The sequence below is a fragment of the Doryrhamphus excisus genome, chromosome 11 (genome assembly GCF_030265055.1).
Source record: "Doryrhamphus excisus isolate RoL2022-K1 chromosome 11, RoL_Dexc_1.0, whole genome shotgun sequence".
Taxonomy (NCBI): domain Eukaryota; kingdom Metazoa; phylum Chordata; class Actinopteri; order Syngnathiformes; family Syngnathidae; genus Doryrhamphus; species Doryrhamphus excisus.
The window spans coordinates 5,452,455-5,469,416 of record NC_080476.1 but is presented as its reverse complement, the minus strand read 5'-3'; the positions used below and the strand labels follow the sequence as shown (position 1 = coordinate 5,469,416).

The 16,962-nt window shown below is 41.8% G+C and overlaps 1 protein-coding gene across 1 annotated transcript; it reads left to right on the top strand.

The window, feature by feature from the left end:
• The first annotated feature begins 289 nt into the window (after positions 1-289).
• On the top strand, positions 290-15,060 carry mybbp1a (MYB binding protein (P160) 1a). Its single transcript, XM_058087730.1, has 27 exons — positions 290-530; positions 1,345-1,440; positions 2,031-2,114; positions 2,198-2,272; positions 2,456-2,563; positions 2,915-3,105; positions 4,324-4,491; positions 4,600-4,717; positions 5,692-5,981; positions 6,055-6,159; positions 6,271-6,396; positions 6,978-7,184; positions 7,292-7,400; positions 7,477-7,570; positions 8,401-8,561; positions 8,637-8,744; positions 8,812-8,937; positions 9,169-9,345; positions 9,434-9,591; positions 9,672-9,806; positions 9,894-9,945; positions 10,376-10,507; positions 10,587-10,655; positions 12,679-12,792; positions 13,028-13,129; positions 13,207-13,331; positions 14,416-15,060. The coding sequence occupies exons 1-27, from the start codon at positions 354-356 to the stop codon at positions 14,795-14,797; spliced, it is 3,789 nt and encodes a 1,262-aa protein (XP_057943713.1). The 5' UTR covers positions 290-353; the 3' UTR covers positions 14,798-15,060.
• The last annotated feature ends 1,902 nt before the right edge of the window (positions 15,061-16,962 follow it).

The window sequence follows — 16,962 nt, the reverse complement described above, 5'->3', positions numbered from 1 at the left end:
ATGAATGAATGAATGAAGTTAAAAAATACATACGTATCCAAGTAGAAAGTAGTCCAAATCTACTGTAAATACACTTAGTTTTACACATTTTATTGGAACACATTTTATATTACAGTGCTTAGTTCACTGTTTGGATTTTTTGTTAAATAAGAAGTCGTTTTTTTCAATAAAAAAGTTATTCTATTATTAATAGAAGCATCAGTACAGTACTCCGGTAAATATTTCGCCTGGTCGCCTTTTGTATCGCTCAATAAAGTTGTCGCAGTTCAAACTCGCTGACCCGGAAGTACTCCGCAGATGTACCTCGAGGATGCACGTTTTCGTCTGTGCTGCTAGAAGCATGTTGCTGTGAGATGTCCGCAAACATGGTGGAGCTCCAGGTAAAAGCAGCTGAGCCGATCCGGACAACCGGGATCCTCCAACAGAGTCGCGAGTTCCTCGACTTCTTTTGGGACTTGGCCAAACCGGACCAGGAGATCCGTTTGAGGGCGGTGGAAAACCTAATAAAATACCTAGAAAACAGTAACAAGGTAGGTGACACATGCATGTTTCACCGGCATGCTGTTCTGGGTGAATTTATTTGTTTAAAAATCAACAAAAACATACATATTGATATTAATTTACACATTGTAGTATTCATGAACATGATCATTTTACAGGCCTGTTAGCTAAGCACAATAATACAGTACTCACTTGGTAATTACCTTTTTATTATTGCGGGTGTAGTTTATCTTGTATCGTGATATTAAATGACACCAAAGTATACTAAAGCTCTCAGTACAGCGATGTGAGCTACCTTATGGCACATTATATTAGCAATGTAATGCTAGTTTCTGCCTACCTGATCAAGAAAATCAAAACGATGAAACTTACAACTCTTGCGTTTGGAGGTGAATAAATTAACATTGCTTTCATCCATCCATTTTCAGTACCGCTTGTCCTCACTTGCACATATAAACAACCTTTCACACTCACATTCATAACTATGGGCAATTTAAAGTCTCCAGTTAATCAATCAAAGTGTGTATGATTGGTGCTGACATTTGTATCAGCAGACACTCATCTGTATTATATTAAAAGTGAAACAGTTTTATCTGGACACCCCTAGAGGAGGCTGCAGAATCTGAGCGTTTCATTGAAAGAAACTCACTATAGTGCCTCACTGGAATCCAACATCATCTTAAAAGCTCCTGAAATGTGCAGGATAGGATTCCCTTGAATACAGCTCTTGTATGGAATCGCATTAGATGTCATTAACGGTGTGTCATGAGTTACTCCATCAAGACTACTTCATCAATGGAGTCATGATGTTGTCTATTCCACTACCTGTTGTCTTGTTCACAGGAGGATGAGCTGGAGTACACGGTCAAGAGACTGGTGGATGGTCTGGCTCACACACGGGAGGTGGCGAGGCCTGGGTTCAGCCTGGCTCTGGGTCAGGTGGGTGAACATTTTACAGAGGGAAGCTGGAGATACAATTAGGGATGCACGTTCCATTTTTTTCAAGCAGATACCAATAACTTCCAACCTCTGAAGACCAATACCCATAACTTTTTAACTGTAGTTTGTGTACATCTTGAAGTAAGAACAACTCAAACAAAGTTGGATTTGACAAAGTGTCCTAACCGTATATCACTACTATTAACACAACCTACAAAAAAACAACAACCTTATCCTTCAAGGGTCGCGGGCCTGCTGGAACCTATCCCAGCTGTCTTCGGGCGAGAGGCGAGTTAAATAGTATAAAATGAATTGGTATACTGCAAAACATTGTCATATGTATTTTTTTCATTGTACTTTTCTTAAAAGTTATTTAAAAGTCTCATCTCATTCTCATAGACCCAATCTTGTATATTGTTTTGCCTATATTTTAGCGCTATTCCTTATAATGTTATCGCTATGATGTCAGAATTCCTCCTATTGGTCGGATAATTAATGGTCCAATATTTATTGTGCACCCCCAGATAAAGCAATGCAATTTGTATTTTATGTATTGTATTGTATTATTATTGTATTACTGTTTTTTTCAGCTCCTGAGCTCTTTTGAGGACCTCTCTTTACAGAATATACTTGACAGGATCAACGAGAAGCATGATCTGCAAAAAGCCAAAAAGGTAATAAAAAAAAAAACCCAGCAGTTTTTTTCGGAAGATGGATATGAAAAGGTGCAAACATGTTATCATTGCTCATCCCTCAGAAATTGATCAGAAATGCTGCGTTTGGGAGCTTGTTTGGTGTCCTCGCTCTTCATCAGTCAGGTCGCCTCTGTAAAGTAAGAACCCGTTTTATGTCACTTTATGAAATATTGTCATGTCCACAGACTTGTTTCTTATTGTCATTGTACAACAGAATTAGAAGTGCCGCTTCTGACCAAGCACACTCACAAGACAACACTATTTACTACATTAGGCTAAATGATTGAGATCTAACAACTAAGCATGTTGCACCGTTGCAGGAGCCCCTAGTGGTGCTTGGTTGTGTGAAGCTTCTGCAGAACCTCAGCCAGCACAGACAACATCTGAAGGATCTACCCAACAAGACCATGATGGACATTCTCACTGAGGTAACAGCAGTAACTGTGGACTCACACAAGGCCAATTGTACCATGCCTCCGGGTCTTCACATATGAAGCACTGTACGATTTATATATTGCACATGCTTCTCTTTTGGCACGATTGGAAGAGGCGGCCCATTCACACACAGTGTAGCTGCGTCATAGGGAATGGAATTATGACCATTCCATGTAGGTTCTTAATGACAGATGACACTATTCAAAATAGAAATAAAATGCAAAGACCCCAGCGGGGGCCAAGTCCAGCACAGTAGGCATAACCTAGTGTGAGTACATCTAACACCGACTTCACGTACGCTTACTGTGTTGGGTCCTGAGTGTTTGCTTTGTGTTTATGCGCAGGTTCCCGAGAAGGTGTTTGAGGAGGTCCTGCTGAGTGCCCTGCAGGCTGACCTGGCATCTGCCTTCCAGACACCCGAGCAGCTGCAGCTGCTGCTGGTGGCGCTGGAGCGCTTCCCGCATACCCTCAAGCCCAAAAAGCTCAAGAAGCTGCTGGGCTCCACCAACATCATCAACAATGACAACATCTCCAAGTAAGAAGAAGATCTGACTTAGTGTTGTAATGTGTCCTTAAAGGGGACCTATTATGCTTTTTCCACTTTTCTAACCTATAAATGTTGGTTAGAATGTTATATTGTCGTGTTAATCGATGCTAAAGTTTCCGATAATGAGGTTTGTGCATTTGGAAGTGAGCCCTGAAAGAAGTTTGGAATGGCTTAAAACGCTTGGTTTCAAAAGGCGTGGTCAAACTGCCCCTTTGTGATGTCACAGAGGGGCGGGCTTCATAATACGTAAACTCTCTGCCCTCCCCCAAGCGCTGCTCCGCTGTTTACTTGCTAGCAATGCCTCAGAAGGGAACGATGCATTTGTTTACAATTCCTAAAGAAGTCACCATCAGGCACAAGTGGTTGGAGTTCCTGATTCCCTACCAGCCAAAGAAAAGCAATTTAATGTCAACGGCATTTCACACTAGACCGTTTTATGAAATATGGGTCACGATGCAGCTAGCTAGACGAGCCGACAAACTTGCTGAAGCTCTACACATTTCCAACGTTATTTGGTTGTGTGGAGGAGTCGGAAGGGCATGCACTAAGTAACAATTCATCAGTGTCCTTACTGTGTTTATTTTGTGTAGGTCATGAAGCAAAAGCGCTTGTCTGTGTAGCATTATAGCATACAGGAAGTGGGGTTGCTAATAGCCATTTCCCACTACCATTAGTGGCTCTACCTAAGTTATTTTACACACTGGTAGTCCTGCAAAACACGTTACCGATGTAGAAAACCTTATACTAAAATGCTAAGGCTACTTACCATTGAGAGACGTCTTGAGAAACTTTGGACTGGACAGTCTCCACTTGGATTCAGGTTCCAACACATGACTGTATGTTAAAAGTGGACATTTTAAAAAAAGATAAGACGTTGTTTATTATCAACTCCTATAAAGTTAGCCAAAAAAGTTAGGCACAAACCTGAACTCTTTCTATGCATTCGGGAGTGTGACCAACCCCAGCAGAATGATCATGCCAGGGGGCGGGCCGTGGGTCGAATACATTAAAACAGACCGTTTTTGCGGGAACCACTACATTCCAAAGAAAAATACAACTGAATAGGTGCAGATTCTGGAAGAACTAGAACACTTTCTGTGTGGGTTATTGTGTGTAGCTGCTCTATGGGAGTCCACAACTCAATGCAAAGGGCGGGAAAGTGTGCATAATAAGTGCCCTATAAATTAAGAAGATTTTCTCTTTTAGGTTGACAGAGGTTCTGAAGATGTCAACCCTGTCTGTGAAGAAGGAGTGCATCCTTCCAGCCGTATTCCTGGATCTGCTCAAGCTCTCCCTGAAGGAAAACAGCTTCCAGCTCTTCTGGAATAAAGCCATTGTGGAGGGAATGTTCAAGCAGCCGCCAGGACTAGCGCAGTAAGTAGTAGCACAGCCAGCTCAGCCAATTACTTACTTATAAATGTATTTATTTATTGTTACTATTGCAATGTTTCATTATTTCTTCCATTCCTGTTTGGTGAACAGCTATGTGAGCTTCCGCTTGTTAGGCAGCGCTCTGCCGCTCCTGTCCTTGGACCAGCTCAAAGAGGTTTTGCAGGGAGAGGTGATGACGCACTATGGCGAGCACGTTGTGTCCGCTCAGGTTAGTAAAAGCCCACTTTAATGCTACAGCAACACAACATATATATATATACTATATATACTGTATACATGTATTGGCATTTTTACTTTGCAACTTTACTTTGTTGAGTCACCAAGCACTTACTGCAAAGGTCATCTAAATATAACAATTAAAAATAAAACTAAGAAAGCATCATACTTGGACGGATTTGCGATTCTTTTTCCTTGTTGCTAGGCAGAGTTCATTGGGTTCGCTCTGAAGGGTCCCATCAGCCAATAAATGTTGTTTATTTAACAAAATATGATACTGTACAACACCACCACATACCAAAAAGGTAACACACCACTTGAAGATGGCTAATTTAAGTTATTAAATTAAATCTTTCCAATCATAATTTTGGGAATGCCTGGTTTCAAACAAACCAGTGGCATTTACTTACTAAGCTGCAGGGAGTACCGGGTTCGTGTTGGGGTAAAGGTGTTTTATTAAGGGGCCTCATACAAATTTAGATTTTCGTTAAAAATCATTTTTGCTACATTTAAATTATTAATTTATCCATTTTCTCCCGCTTATCCTCACGAGGGTCGCTGGCGTGCTAGAGCCTATCCCAGCTGTCTTCGGGCGAGAGGCGGGGTACACCCTGGACTGGTCGCCAGCCAATCACAGGGCACATATAGACAAACAACCATTCACACTCACATTCATTCCTATGGACAATTTGGAGTCACCAATTAACCTGGCATGTTTTTGGAATGTGGGAGGAAACCGGAGTACCCGGAGAAAACCCACGCATGCGCGGGGAGAACATGCAAACTCCGCAAAGAGATGCCTGAAGGTGGAATCAAACTCGGGTCTCCTAGCTGTGTGGTCTGCGCGCTAACCACTCTTCCACCATGCAGCCACATATGAATAATAATACTTAAAAGTATTTGTCTTACAATATGCCCACCCTGCCCCCGGATGTTACATTTCTTATGCAATTTTGTGCGGCACAGAAACAAGAGCGCTTCAAGTTGGCACCAGAGATGGACGCTTACGTGTCGGACTTCCTGGAGGGCTGCAAGGATGCAGACAAGCAGCTGGTGGTGATGGTGGGCTTCTCGTCGCTCACTCACCAGGGCTACCCGGTGGTGCCGTCCGTGTGGCGCGTGGTGCAGCACCTCCAGCCGGCAGCGCTGCAGAGCTACGTGGAGTGGCTGAAGAGCACCTTCCTGCAGCCAAGGATGGACCAGCTGCTCAACTTCAGCACCCGCAAGCAGAAGGAGCGCCAGCAAGACCAAGAACAGTGAGGGTCCTTATTCACTTGGCGATATCGGATATGAGGCGTGACCGCTCACTCATGCCCACTTTCTCATCAGGAACCCCACATTCCGTCTGAGGAAGTGGATCCTGGCCAGGCTGACCTCCATTCTGGACAACCACCATGTGAAGAAGGACGAGAAGCTCACCATAGAAGTGTCCAGGTCAAGATTTACTAAGAAGAACTCTCAGCCAAGCTTTGCAGTCTTGTCAAGGATTTGAGGCCCATGAAGAAGAAGACATCATCCCTTCTGCTTTTTTTTTTTTTACTGCAGGTTTGTTTTATTCCACGCCTTCTTCAGCACCAAGAAGACATGTGCAGACATTCCAGAGACAGAGAATAAGCTCCACGTCCCGCTGGACGACTCAACCAGAGGAGTGCTGGTCAATTCCTTCTTTGGGTAAGGTCGATTATCTTATCTTTCTTTTGACTTACCTTTATTAGTCACATGAATGATTTCTGAGCAGGTTAAAGGTAGATAAATTTGGATCCCCACCGCTTATGTTTCAAATGTAGCTGCTGCCATCTTGTCGGGTTCATAATCATAATTTAAAAAAACGACATCATTTCAGTGATATCATCTCCATTGTGACCCTTAGCCATCATTGTCATTTAACTGATGCAGTCCTGTTTGTCACTGTTGTTGTTATGGGAATTGTTGCTGCTGCTGTTTTTGTCTCTCTCTCTACCCCCCCCTTCTCTTCTTCTTTTCTGTGTTTCTTCTTGCTCCGGTATAACGGCAAATAAAATTTCATGGTACAAGGAAGTTGTAGCTTACACCTTTCCTGACACAGAGCAAATCTGTTTAGCATGTAAGGGCATGCCTTAGCTCAACAATACTATATGCCCCAATGGTTGGACGGGACAAAAAAAAAAATAAATTAAAAAATAAAAAATGACATCATGAGGTTGCCTTCAGCCACAGGTGATAGTGGTAATGTTTTTTTGACCCGGTGCACTCATGATGTCTCTATCAACCAGACTCCTGCTCTCCATGCACAACATGCCGCCGGCTGACGACACAGCAAAAGACCAGGCGTTGAGCCACAAGCGCACTCTGGGTGTAATGGCTGATGGCACCTTGTGGATCTACCACCTGGTCCAGTATGCCCAAGTCCTGCTCAACCAGCCCAAATTTGTGCGGAGCGTCCAGCCATTCAGTCCCGAACAGAGGCAGGCGTGGGACAGGTCTGGAACCGTTCATACAATCTGTCTCTATTCATTCTCCCATTATTGTGCTGCACTTTTTGTAAGTTTCAAGTGAAAAGTGTTTGAAAGTTTCAGTTTTCCTGCAGCATGCTTGAGTCGGTGGCGAACTTGAAGAAGAAATCCAAGAAAGGCCAATTGGCGGAAACCAGCGCCTTCCAGCAGCTATTCCTCTTGATCGGCCTCCACCTCTTCAAGGTACCTGCTGACACAACATCATTTTTATTTTTTAAGAAGTAAATCCTCCTGAATAATTTGTGTGTTTGTTGTAAAGGCTCCAGATGAGCTACTGGACATTATGAAAGACCTGCAGAGCTGTGTGGACAAAGCCCAGCAGAAAAAGGTCAAGAAGAAAAAGACAAAACAAGGTAAGACATCAAATACGTGATGATGCCGCCATGTTAAAGAAAAAAAAACAAGGATAGGCTGGATTATTATTTATCCATATAAAAGGAATAATGGGACCATTGTCTATTATAGCATATTCACGTTGAATTATTTATATTTTTATGATTTTATATATCAATGTATGTGATCACAATTTTTGATGTTGTCATGTTTTTATTATATTTAATTGAGTCTGGGTATTATTGATAATGTATTATTTTGGCTTATTGGTGTATTCTTTATTTTATTTATTACTTTATTTTAGACATGAATATTTGTTTATAATATAAGTTTAATTTAAATTTATTTTTGTATAATTTCATTTTCAGTTTTTTATTATTTTTTATTTAGTAGCCTAGTTTGATATTTTTGTCTTATTTTTGCTTGATAATTTTTTTAATTAATTTTTGTTAGTTTTAGTCATGTGATTATTTAATTTATCATAATTGATTTCTATATATTTACAGTATTTGTACCGTAATTTTATTATCAAGAATTTTTTTGGGATTGGTATTTTATTTATTGTTGTTAATTAGTTTTTGCCAAATGTAAAATTTTTTTAACTCGCTTTTTTGCAATGTTAACTGTAGATGTTTTTTTGTTTTCTGCATGTAGCTTGCCTTATGCGTCCCAGGGAGTGTCAGCGTTTTATTTCCTACCAATTTCAAGTGTTCTATATGAAGCGCATCTGTTCATGTATCTAGTGGCTGACATGTTTTTTGTTTGTATATCCAGTAGCTGACATATTTTCCATAATGATATAATGAAATGGTCAAACACACTTTTGCATGATATTTTTTCCTGGCCACAGCCAACGAGCAGGAGGCGGAGCCAGAGTGGGTGGAGGTGCTGGTGGACATCCTGCTGTCCCTCCTATCTCAGCCGAGTCGACACATCAGGCAGGTGTGCAAGACCGTCTTCGCCTCCATTTGCCCCCACGTTAATGCCGCCGCTCTCACAGCCATTCTGGATGTAAGTAACAGACCACTACGACAACAATAGTTGATCTCGGCTTTGCTTAAATATGCTTTTGGGTGTTTGGTGTAGGTCTTGGATCCAGAACGAGACAGCGAGGAGGACAGTGCTTTTGTTGTCGTGGAGGACAGCAAGAAAGCAAAGAAGAAGAAAGTTGAGGAAGAGAAAGACGAAGAGATGGTAGGTGATTCTTTTCTTTCAAAAAATGTCACCATTCATTCATTTTTGTTCGCAAAACCTCTGCTAGGATGAGGAGTCTGACACGTCAGATGATGACTCAGAGGAAGAGGAAGATGAATCAATGGAAGAGCAAGAGGTGGACCAAAACTTCAAAATGGAGTTGATGAAGGTGTTGCAGCAGAAGAACGCTCTGGTGAGTGTTGTTGTTAGAGCCTTAGTTCTTATTTACTCCACGCTGGGGTGCTAAAAACTCTTGGTTAACAGTGGCTCTCTGCATATGAAAATGCAATTAGCAAGCTGTCACACAGATGCCAAAGCATCAGGGGGCGCTACAAAACAGTTTTAGACAGTTTTCAATGGACATAATACCACACTGCATAGAAAAAAAAACTGTTTTAAAAGCATATGCTTTAAACTTGTTCAGGCTGCAGTGGAGGGCGGCAGTGACGATGACGACGACTTGGACGATGACGCCATGATGGAGCTGGACAAGAGCCTATCGGTGCTCTTCTCGGAGCAGAAGAAAAAAATGCAGGCCAAGAAGGACGACAAGGCCAAGCTGCAGAAGGAGAAGACGCTGGTGCGTGACTTCAAGATCAAGGTAACTGGCAACTGCTATCTTAGCGTAGCTTCGCACCAAACACACATTTCCATGAGAACTGACTCAGCAGACACTCCTGTTGTTGCAGGTGTTGGACCTGGTAGAGGTGTTTGTGGCCCGTCAGGCGGGAAGCCCTCTGGTTTTGGGACTGGTGGAGCCTCTGCTGTCAATCATCGACCGAGGGATGACCTCAGGCAGCGAGCAGCAGGAGCAGGACTTTCTCCGCAAGGCTGCGGACATTTTCAAGTACGTCAAGCCCCCCCCCTGTGCAGTCAGCTTTTAGAACAAAGCTCACGTGTTTTTTGTTTGTGTTGTTTGATATTCAGGAACCAGCTGTGCAGGTCGAAAGTGTATTGCAAGACCGCCGATGACCGACAGGGGGAGCTCCACGACCTGCTCCACAAGCTGATGCAGAAAACGCAGAAATTGTCAGACTCCTCCGTCTGCCTTTACTACTTCAGGTAGATCTTCTGTCTTAAATAAATGACCTCATTTCCCTCATCAGATGGTGAAAGTATATCTTATGTATCGACCTGGCTTCTTTGCAGCGCCTCTCTGTATGTGGTCAAAGTGCTGCGAGGATCTCCGGCTGATGCTGACGTATGTTCACTGCACGCTCTCTACTTCTGTCTTCCAAAATGAGGTGGCCAGTAATGCTTGACGACATTAGGTCACATTCTAAACTGATAAAAGAAGGCCAATTGTTGCTTATTAGCCAATCCTGTGGAGGTTTTAGGGAGTATTCTTCTGAGAGAATCCATTTGAATGACTTGTGGGGGCCATAGATTAGGTGAGAGGTCACGATTGATTCTTATGCAATTGAGAATTCAAGGAACCGGGCTCAAATTTTTTTGTTGTCAATGCTATTACTGCTTTGCAATTGCCCCCCTCCCCAAATCTACTGGCAAGATCATCCGTCCAAACTGCGTAATGACTGAAATAGATGTAAAAAAAAAAAAAAAAAAAAGCCAAATAAGCTGTCCTCGATAATACATTATGGTCGTCTACAATCTTGCATTTGTGTTTTTAGTTGAGATTCACAGGTAACCTGGACGTGGAGAGGGTCTCGGCCATCTTCAGGGAGGCACTGGGCTCCTTCATGAGCCGCAGGAAGAGTCCACTGACCGCCCAGATGTTCACCGACTTGTTCAACAGGTTCCCGGTGAGCGAGCATGCGGTCACATGACGCATATTGCAACTTAGTGGCACTCATTAGTCCAACCTGTGTGTGTTTCTGGCAGGTTTTGTGTGTTAACCTGTTGGACACAACGGTCCAAAACATCATGTCAGGGGTACGACAGCACCAGCAGGTAAAGCTTGACCTATGCTTTTTTTAAACTGTTTTTAGGTGTTTATTGTCCAGAAAATACTTGATATTGTAGCATCATTCAATATCACATGTCATTCACTACTAAAAAAATAATAGTACTAGGACTAGCAAGTCAATATAATATATATATTTTTTTTTCCACTTAACTTTTTTAAATAAAATGATTATCAGGAAAGGAATCATGGAAAATGTGGACCTTGAATGCATCACGGTGAACAGGAGGTGATGTAGACGAAATACTTGAGTTGTTTAAAAATGTTTAAAAATAAAATACTGGAAATTTTAAATGTAGTAATAATAATAAAACAATTTTTCAAAATCTGCATATAAATTTTAAAAAGCCTCATACAGTGGAACACTGCTGAGCGTCAATTTGTTCCAGAAGATCCAACTCCAACTGAAATGGATGCTAACTGAATTAATTTTCCCATAAGAAATAATGTAAATCCAATTGATCCATTCCAGAAAGCCAAAAATTAACACAAAACATAGTTTTACATGCAAAAAACAATTGGGAATGCATATAAATACATATAAATTGTGAATGAAAGGGATAAAGAAGAAACATGTAAGGTTACTTTTACTTTCATTGAAGATGTGATCCTATTCTACGACTATTGCCAAAAACACAGCGAGATCAACACCACTGCCTTCCTTTTTGATGTGAATTCAATAGTTTCTCACCTCAATAACCCCAAATAAGGGAAAAGAAAGTTGCAAGTGAAACGTGAGAAATTGAATTCAATAAATAACTCTTGGGAAAACAGAAATGTGGTGGTGGTTGATCTCGCTGCCACATTGTGTATTTGGGAGCAGTCATGTCCTCCAATGAAGGTAAAAGTAAGCTTAAATGTTCATTTGTCCTTTTTATTCATCATTTAAAAGCGTGTTTTAACATTTTTGACAGTCAACCCCTGGTGACATCATAGACGGACCACTGAATTTCCACTTCGTGTTACTATTTTGTGAGCTAGCTAATAGGATGCTAACAATGAAGAACATTTTGTAATAAAAGTTTTCCAAATATTTCCATGAGAAAAATGAAGGACCATTTAACAGGATATCAGTGGGGGCTTAAAATTAATTCTGAAATCCAGTCATTTCAATTTAAGTCCTTAAAATGTCAAAAATTCTCTTACAATCTCAAAATATCATAAATACGAAAGTGAAAGTTCTTAAAAAGGCATTGTTTAACGCAAAGCCGAATTACTTGTATTAGGTGGGTAAGTGGACGAGTGATTAAATGCATGGTTGAAGCCTCTGGATAGAAACATATCAAGCACGGAAGTTAAATAAATCTTAAAGAGCACCTATTATGCTCGTTTTCTTTACCCTTTGTATTGGGTTGTGTTCTCCGATAGAGCAGCTACACACAATAACCCGCACAGAAAACTTTTTAGATTTTGCAGAATCTGCACCTATTCCCACCAAAATGCTCAGTTTTAATTTATTCCACCCATGGCCCACCTCCGGCCATGCCCACTCCGCTGAGATTGGTCACACGGCCAAAGTGCTTCATAACTATGAACCATATAAGGAAGTCCGCCCCTCTGTGACATCACACAGGCAGTTTTATCACGCCTTTTGAAATCGAGTGTTTTGAGCTATCCCAAACTTCTTTCAGGGCTCACCTCCAAATGCGTAAACCTCATTATCTGAAACTTTGGCATTGTTTAACACGAGAATACAACATTCTAACTACATTTATAGGTCAGAAAAGTGGAAAAAGCATAATAGGTCTTCTTTAAATTGTATTCATTGTGATCTAAATTGACTTGTTGAAACTTGCAGAGACCCTGTTAACCTTGGCTAGCCTTCCTAATTGTACTAAATTGTATATTCTACATTTTTATCTTAATTCTAAAGTGTTGAAAACACTCTTGCATTGACCCTAAAAATGCATAGAAGTGAAGTTCACCGTGGAAAACTATTGCACCTTACCTGCTTCATGTTGACTGTATTGTAGTGTGTTGAGATTGTTGTGTGTGTGTGTGTGTTTGCAGGGCCAAGCGTCTGTGCTGGTGCTACGAGCCATGCAGAGCAAGGCAGTGCAGCAGCTGATGAGTGGTGCTCCGTGGGTGGAGCTCTGTGCCAATGTGGCGGCTCAGCTGGTTGCGGTGAGTCGGCACCGCGCCTCATCTTGACACCAAGAGTGTTGTTGCTTGTTGCTAGGCAGATTTCATAGGCCTCCATCTTAGCCAAACACTTCCACTAAACAGAGCTCAAACGCGAAGGTTATGACTCCCCAAACTGCACTATAATATATTTATACCTGCTAATTGGCAGTTGAATCACTGTTCTAATGTAAAGTGGCCACTTGGTGTCTCTCGTTCACACTCTCTCTCTCTTCAGGCTCTCAAGCTGTCGGGTCAAACGGAGAGCAAAGTGCTCAGGGAGAAGGTGGTGAAACTTCTGGAGCTCTGTCAGTTCCTCGTCAAGCATGTCCACCAGCAGGTCGGTAGCGTGATTTCCAAGAGTGAGGGGATTTTAACTCTAGAAAAAGAACCTGACGTGTTGTGCGGTCTGTATAGAAGCTGCCCGTGGACCTGGCGCCCCTCAAGAGGATCTTGCAGGCCCTGACGGACATCCTCACCTTCAAGAAGACAGGCTCCCTGGAGGACACCTACTGGACTGTGATGAAACACTTTGGAGTCACGTGAGTGCTGTAGGCAGGAACCTCATGCCAAGCTGCTTTACTCAACTACAGAGAGTACCATGCATTTATTAGGGGTAAAGTGCTGCCTGTAGAGGAATAAGAGTAAAATACAGCTAACTGTATTTCATAATAATATTAATAATAAGATAAGATGTGCCTTTATTCGTCCCTCAGTGGGGAAATTTGCATTGCACAGCAGCAAGAGTACAGAATCAGTTAAGAAGTACAAAATACACAATATAAAAAAATAAACAATATAAACAAGTATTAACAAATCAACAAGTTTACCCAGAGTTATATACAAATCCAGTTTACAAGATAATATGAGATGAAATATATGACAAGTCTATATGGTATGAGATCTTGCTAGTGAGTTAATATGAGGCATTATAAAAATACTGCACTTAGAACTTAATATATTGCACTTAGAGCCATAATATTGCACGTGGAGCTTGATCAGATATTGCACAGTGAATGGAGTCTAGAATAACTATACTGAATAGAAAAACAAAGTATTGCACAGATGTACATAATAATAATAATACTAAAAATAAACACTAGCAGTACTTTGCCTTTCCACTGTACCGTCAACGTCAGCTTTACAGATGCCATGTTGGTGGTGTTTGTGTTAGCAGTGTTTATCGTGACAATCGGTGATGTTAAAGAGATGCTTAAGTGGAAGAGACGCTTGACAAATAATTGAGCATCCATTAGTGTGGTGAAGGTATTTCCTCGTCTCATGTACAACGTACAGCAACATGCGTTCTGTAAATTTAAGCCTTCTCAGCGGAGCCGTGGAGCATCAAGAAGATCACCTGTCTGCACCTTGGTCAAAGGAAACTGTGTGGAAATGTACCGGGTATGTTTTTAATTGTGGCGGACTCCGGAGCAGCCAGAAAAAAAACTCCTAAAAAGCCCCAAAGTCAGGTGTTTTCAAGAATGGACCCAGGGACCTTCTTCTACTCTGATAAGAGTATTTTATGATATCAGACATGAGATCAGCTTCTGCGGATGGATCCTGCAAACCAATCAAGTGTTGGAAGGCACATTCAAAGTCATCTTGTTTATCTCCCCACATACACAGGAAGCCCAAAGCAGAAAAGACAAAGCCTGACAAGGACGCCAGCCAGCCAACGCAGACGCCGCCGCAGAAGCCTGCCAAAAAACAGAAGGGCTTCCTGCCAGAAACCAAAAAGAGGAAAAGACGCCCTCAGCCTGTCTTGGAGCCTGCAATTGCAGCGGAGGCAGCAGCAGCAGCCGCGGCGGCGGCCACCTCTGGCCCAGCAGTGCAGAAAGGAGACAAGAAGAAGATAAAAAATAACAAGAAAAAACAAAAACGGCCGGCGGATGACGCTGCAGTCTCACAGGCTTCCCCGGCCAAGAAGAGCAAGACACAGCCGGAGAGCAAGCCGGTGAAAAAGAAGAAGAAAAACAAACCGAAGAAAGATGGAGGAGGGCAGGTTTAATGGCCACTCTTGAAAGGTTTCTATCTCACATGGACACCGCTGGACTTTTAATAGGATTTCGTCTTTTCCATTATCAGCCGCCTTTTTTCTCTTGTTTTTCATCATCTGACCTTGACCGACTGTCTATATATGTGTGTGTGTGTGTGTGTGTGTAGGACGGCAGTGTTGAAAGCTTATTTTTCTAATGCGTGATGCTATTATTATTAGAAAAAAATCCCCAAAACAACTGTCGCCCACAATAAATACTTTTCTCCTACTGGAAAGCCACCATTACCATCATTACCGTTTTTGCACCCACTCCTCAACCTTTTGTTTGTGTTATGCAACACTCATTAGATGTGTGAAATTGTTAAAAAAGAAAAAAAAGCACATGAGCTCTGTATCACGACGCTGCAGAACTCCAGCACATTTGCATTCTAAGCCGTTTGATGTTGGAACACGTCAGTTGTCATTTTCAGACGCTTTGAAGAATGATAATAGAGCTGCTTTCACAGCTGCTGGAAAGAACTGAACACTGAACTTTTTTAATCTTTTTTTTTTTTCTTTAATGAGGCACAAGAGAGGAAAACATTCAAGCAATTCCTTCAGTATTTTTGATAATTGCTGAAAAATGCTGCAAAATGAAATGAGGACATCACGGATGACCTGACATCATGCAGATAACACCGAAGTGGCTAATGGAAAAGTGCAATAATTTTGGATATTTCATTTAATTTCTCTTTTTTTTTTCTATTAAGTTTCCAGTCATGCAATTCAATCACATATCTGACTTGTCTTTTTACTAGAGGTGAAAGCAAGTCTCAAGTCAAGACAGGTTGAGTCAAGTTTGAAATTTGAGTCGTCCGAAGTCATACTCACTAGTGTCACAAGTAAAATGCCATTTTAACAGTATAACTTTTGTAAATGTAAATATTGAATAGTTTAGTTTTTAAATCAAATAAGACCATCGTGACAAGACTTGGAGAAAAAGAGTGCTGCCGTAGTATGTAATCCACACATTGGTTCTTAAACCTGATTGCACGTTAGTAGATGCATTCAATGAGGCAGATTCAAAGGGAAAATATGCCGACTTGCTGGAAATTACATAAGAATGATCATGTTGGTTGAATACTTTGAATGGGGATACATTTTCACTTTCAAATATTTTCAAGTCATTAAACTAAAGTCAGAGTCAAGTCATCCATGTGAAAGCCCAAGTTGAGTTGCAAGGATATTGTCATTGAGGCCAATATCCATTATCAATATATACCGCTTATCCTCACAGGGCTGCTGGAGCCTATCACAGCTGTCTTGGGGCGAGAGGCGGGGTACACCCTGGACTGGTCACCAGCCAATCACAGGGCACATATAGACAACCAACCATTCACACTCACATTCATACATTCATTGGAATCACCAATTAACCTAGCATGTTTTTGGAATGTGGGAGGAAACCGGAGTACCCGGAGAAACCCACGCATGCACGGGGAGAACATGCAAACTCCACACAGAGATAGCCGAGGGTGGAAAGTCACTTTCAGGAGAAATTCACTTTTCCAGCAGGTCTGTTGCTATTATAGACCCTTGATTAACCATTTTTATTTACCATTTTAGCTCTTGGGACCCCCTACAGGTGTGGAGATAACATTCTAATATCATATGAATGTCAAGGGTTTTTTTTTTAATGAAAGGTACAATTCCAAATGGATTATATTGCATACAGCTCCAAAGGCACCCAAAGCGCTTCACAGTGAAGTCCCACACTGGCGGTAATCTACATCTGTAGCCACAGCTGCCCTGGGCTAGTCTGACGGAATCTTGGCTGCTAATGCCCTCTCGGACCATCACATACAAACATTCATTGGCATTCATACACCTGTGCGGGCAGCCCTGGAAGCAAGTTGGCTGACGTGTCTTGCCCAGGGGCACAACAACAGTGACTGGGTGGGTGCTCCACCTCCTGAGCCCCTGCCGCCTTTGAACATGAACCTATTCATTATCTGACAAACCAAATGGACTTTTCCAGGCTAAAAATGCACACTTGACATAAAGTTCATGGTTTTCTGACAAAGCTGGCTTACGTAACGTGGTGAAAAATAGCCTCCGCGCTGAAGTTGACGTTGCAACGCTTTGTCCAAACAAACAAGGGTGAGCAATCACAGCAAGGCCTAATTCGGCTGTCAGGA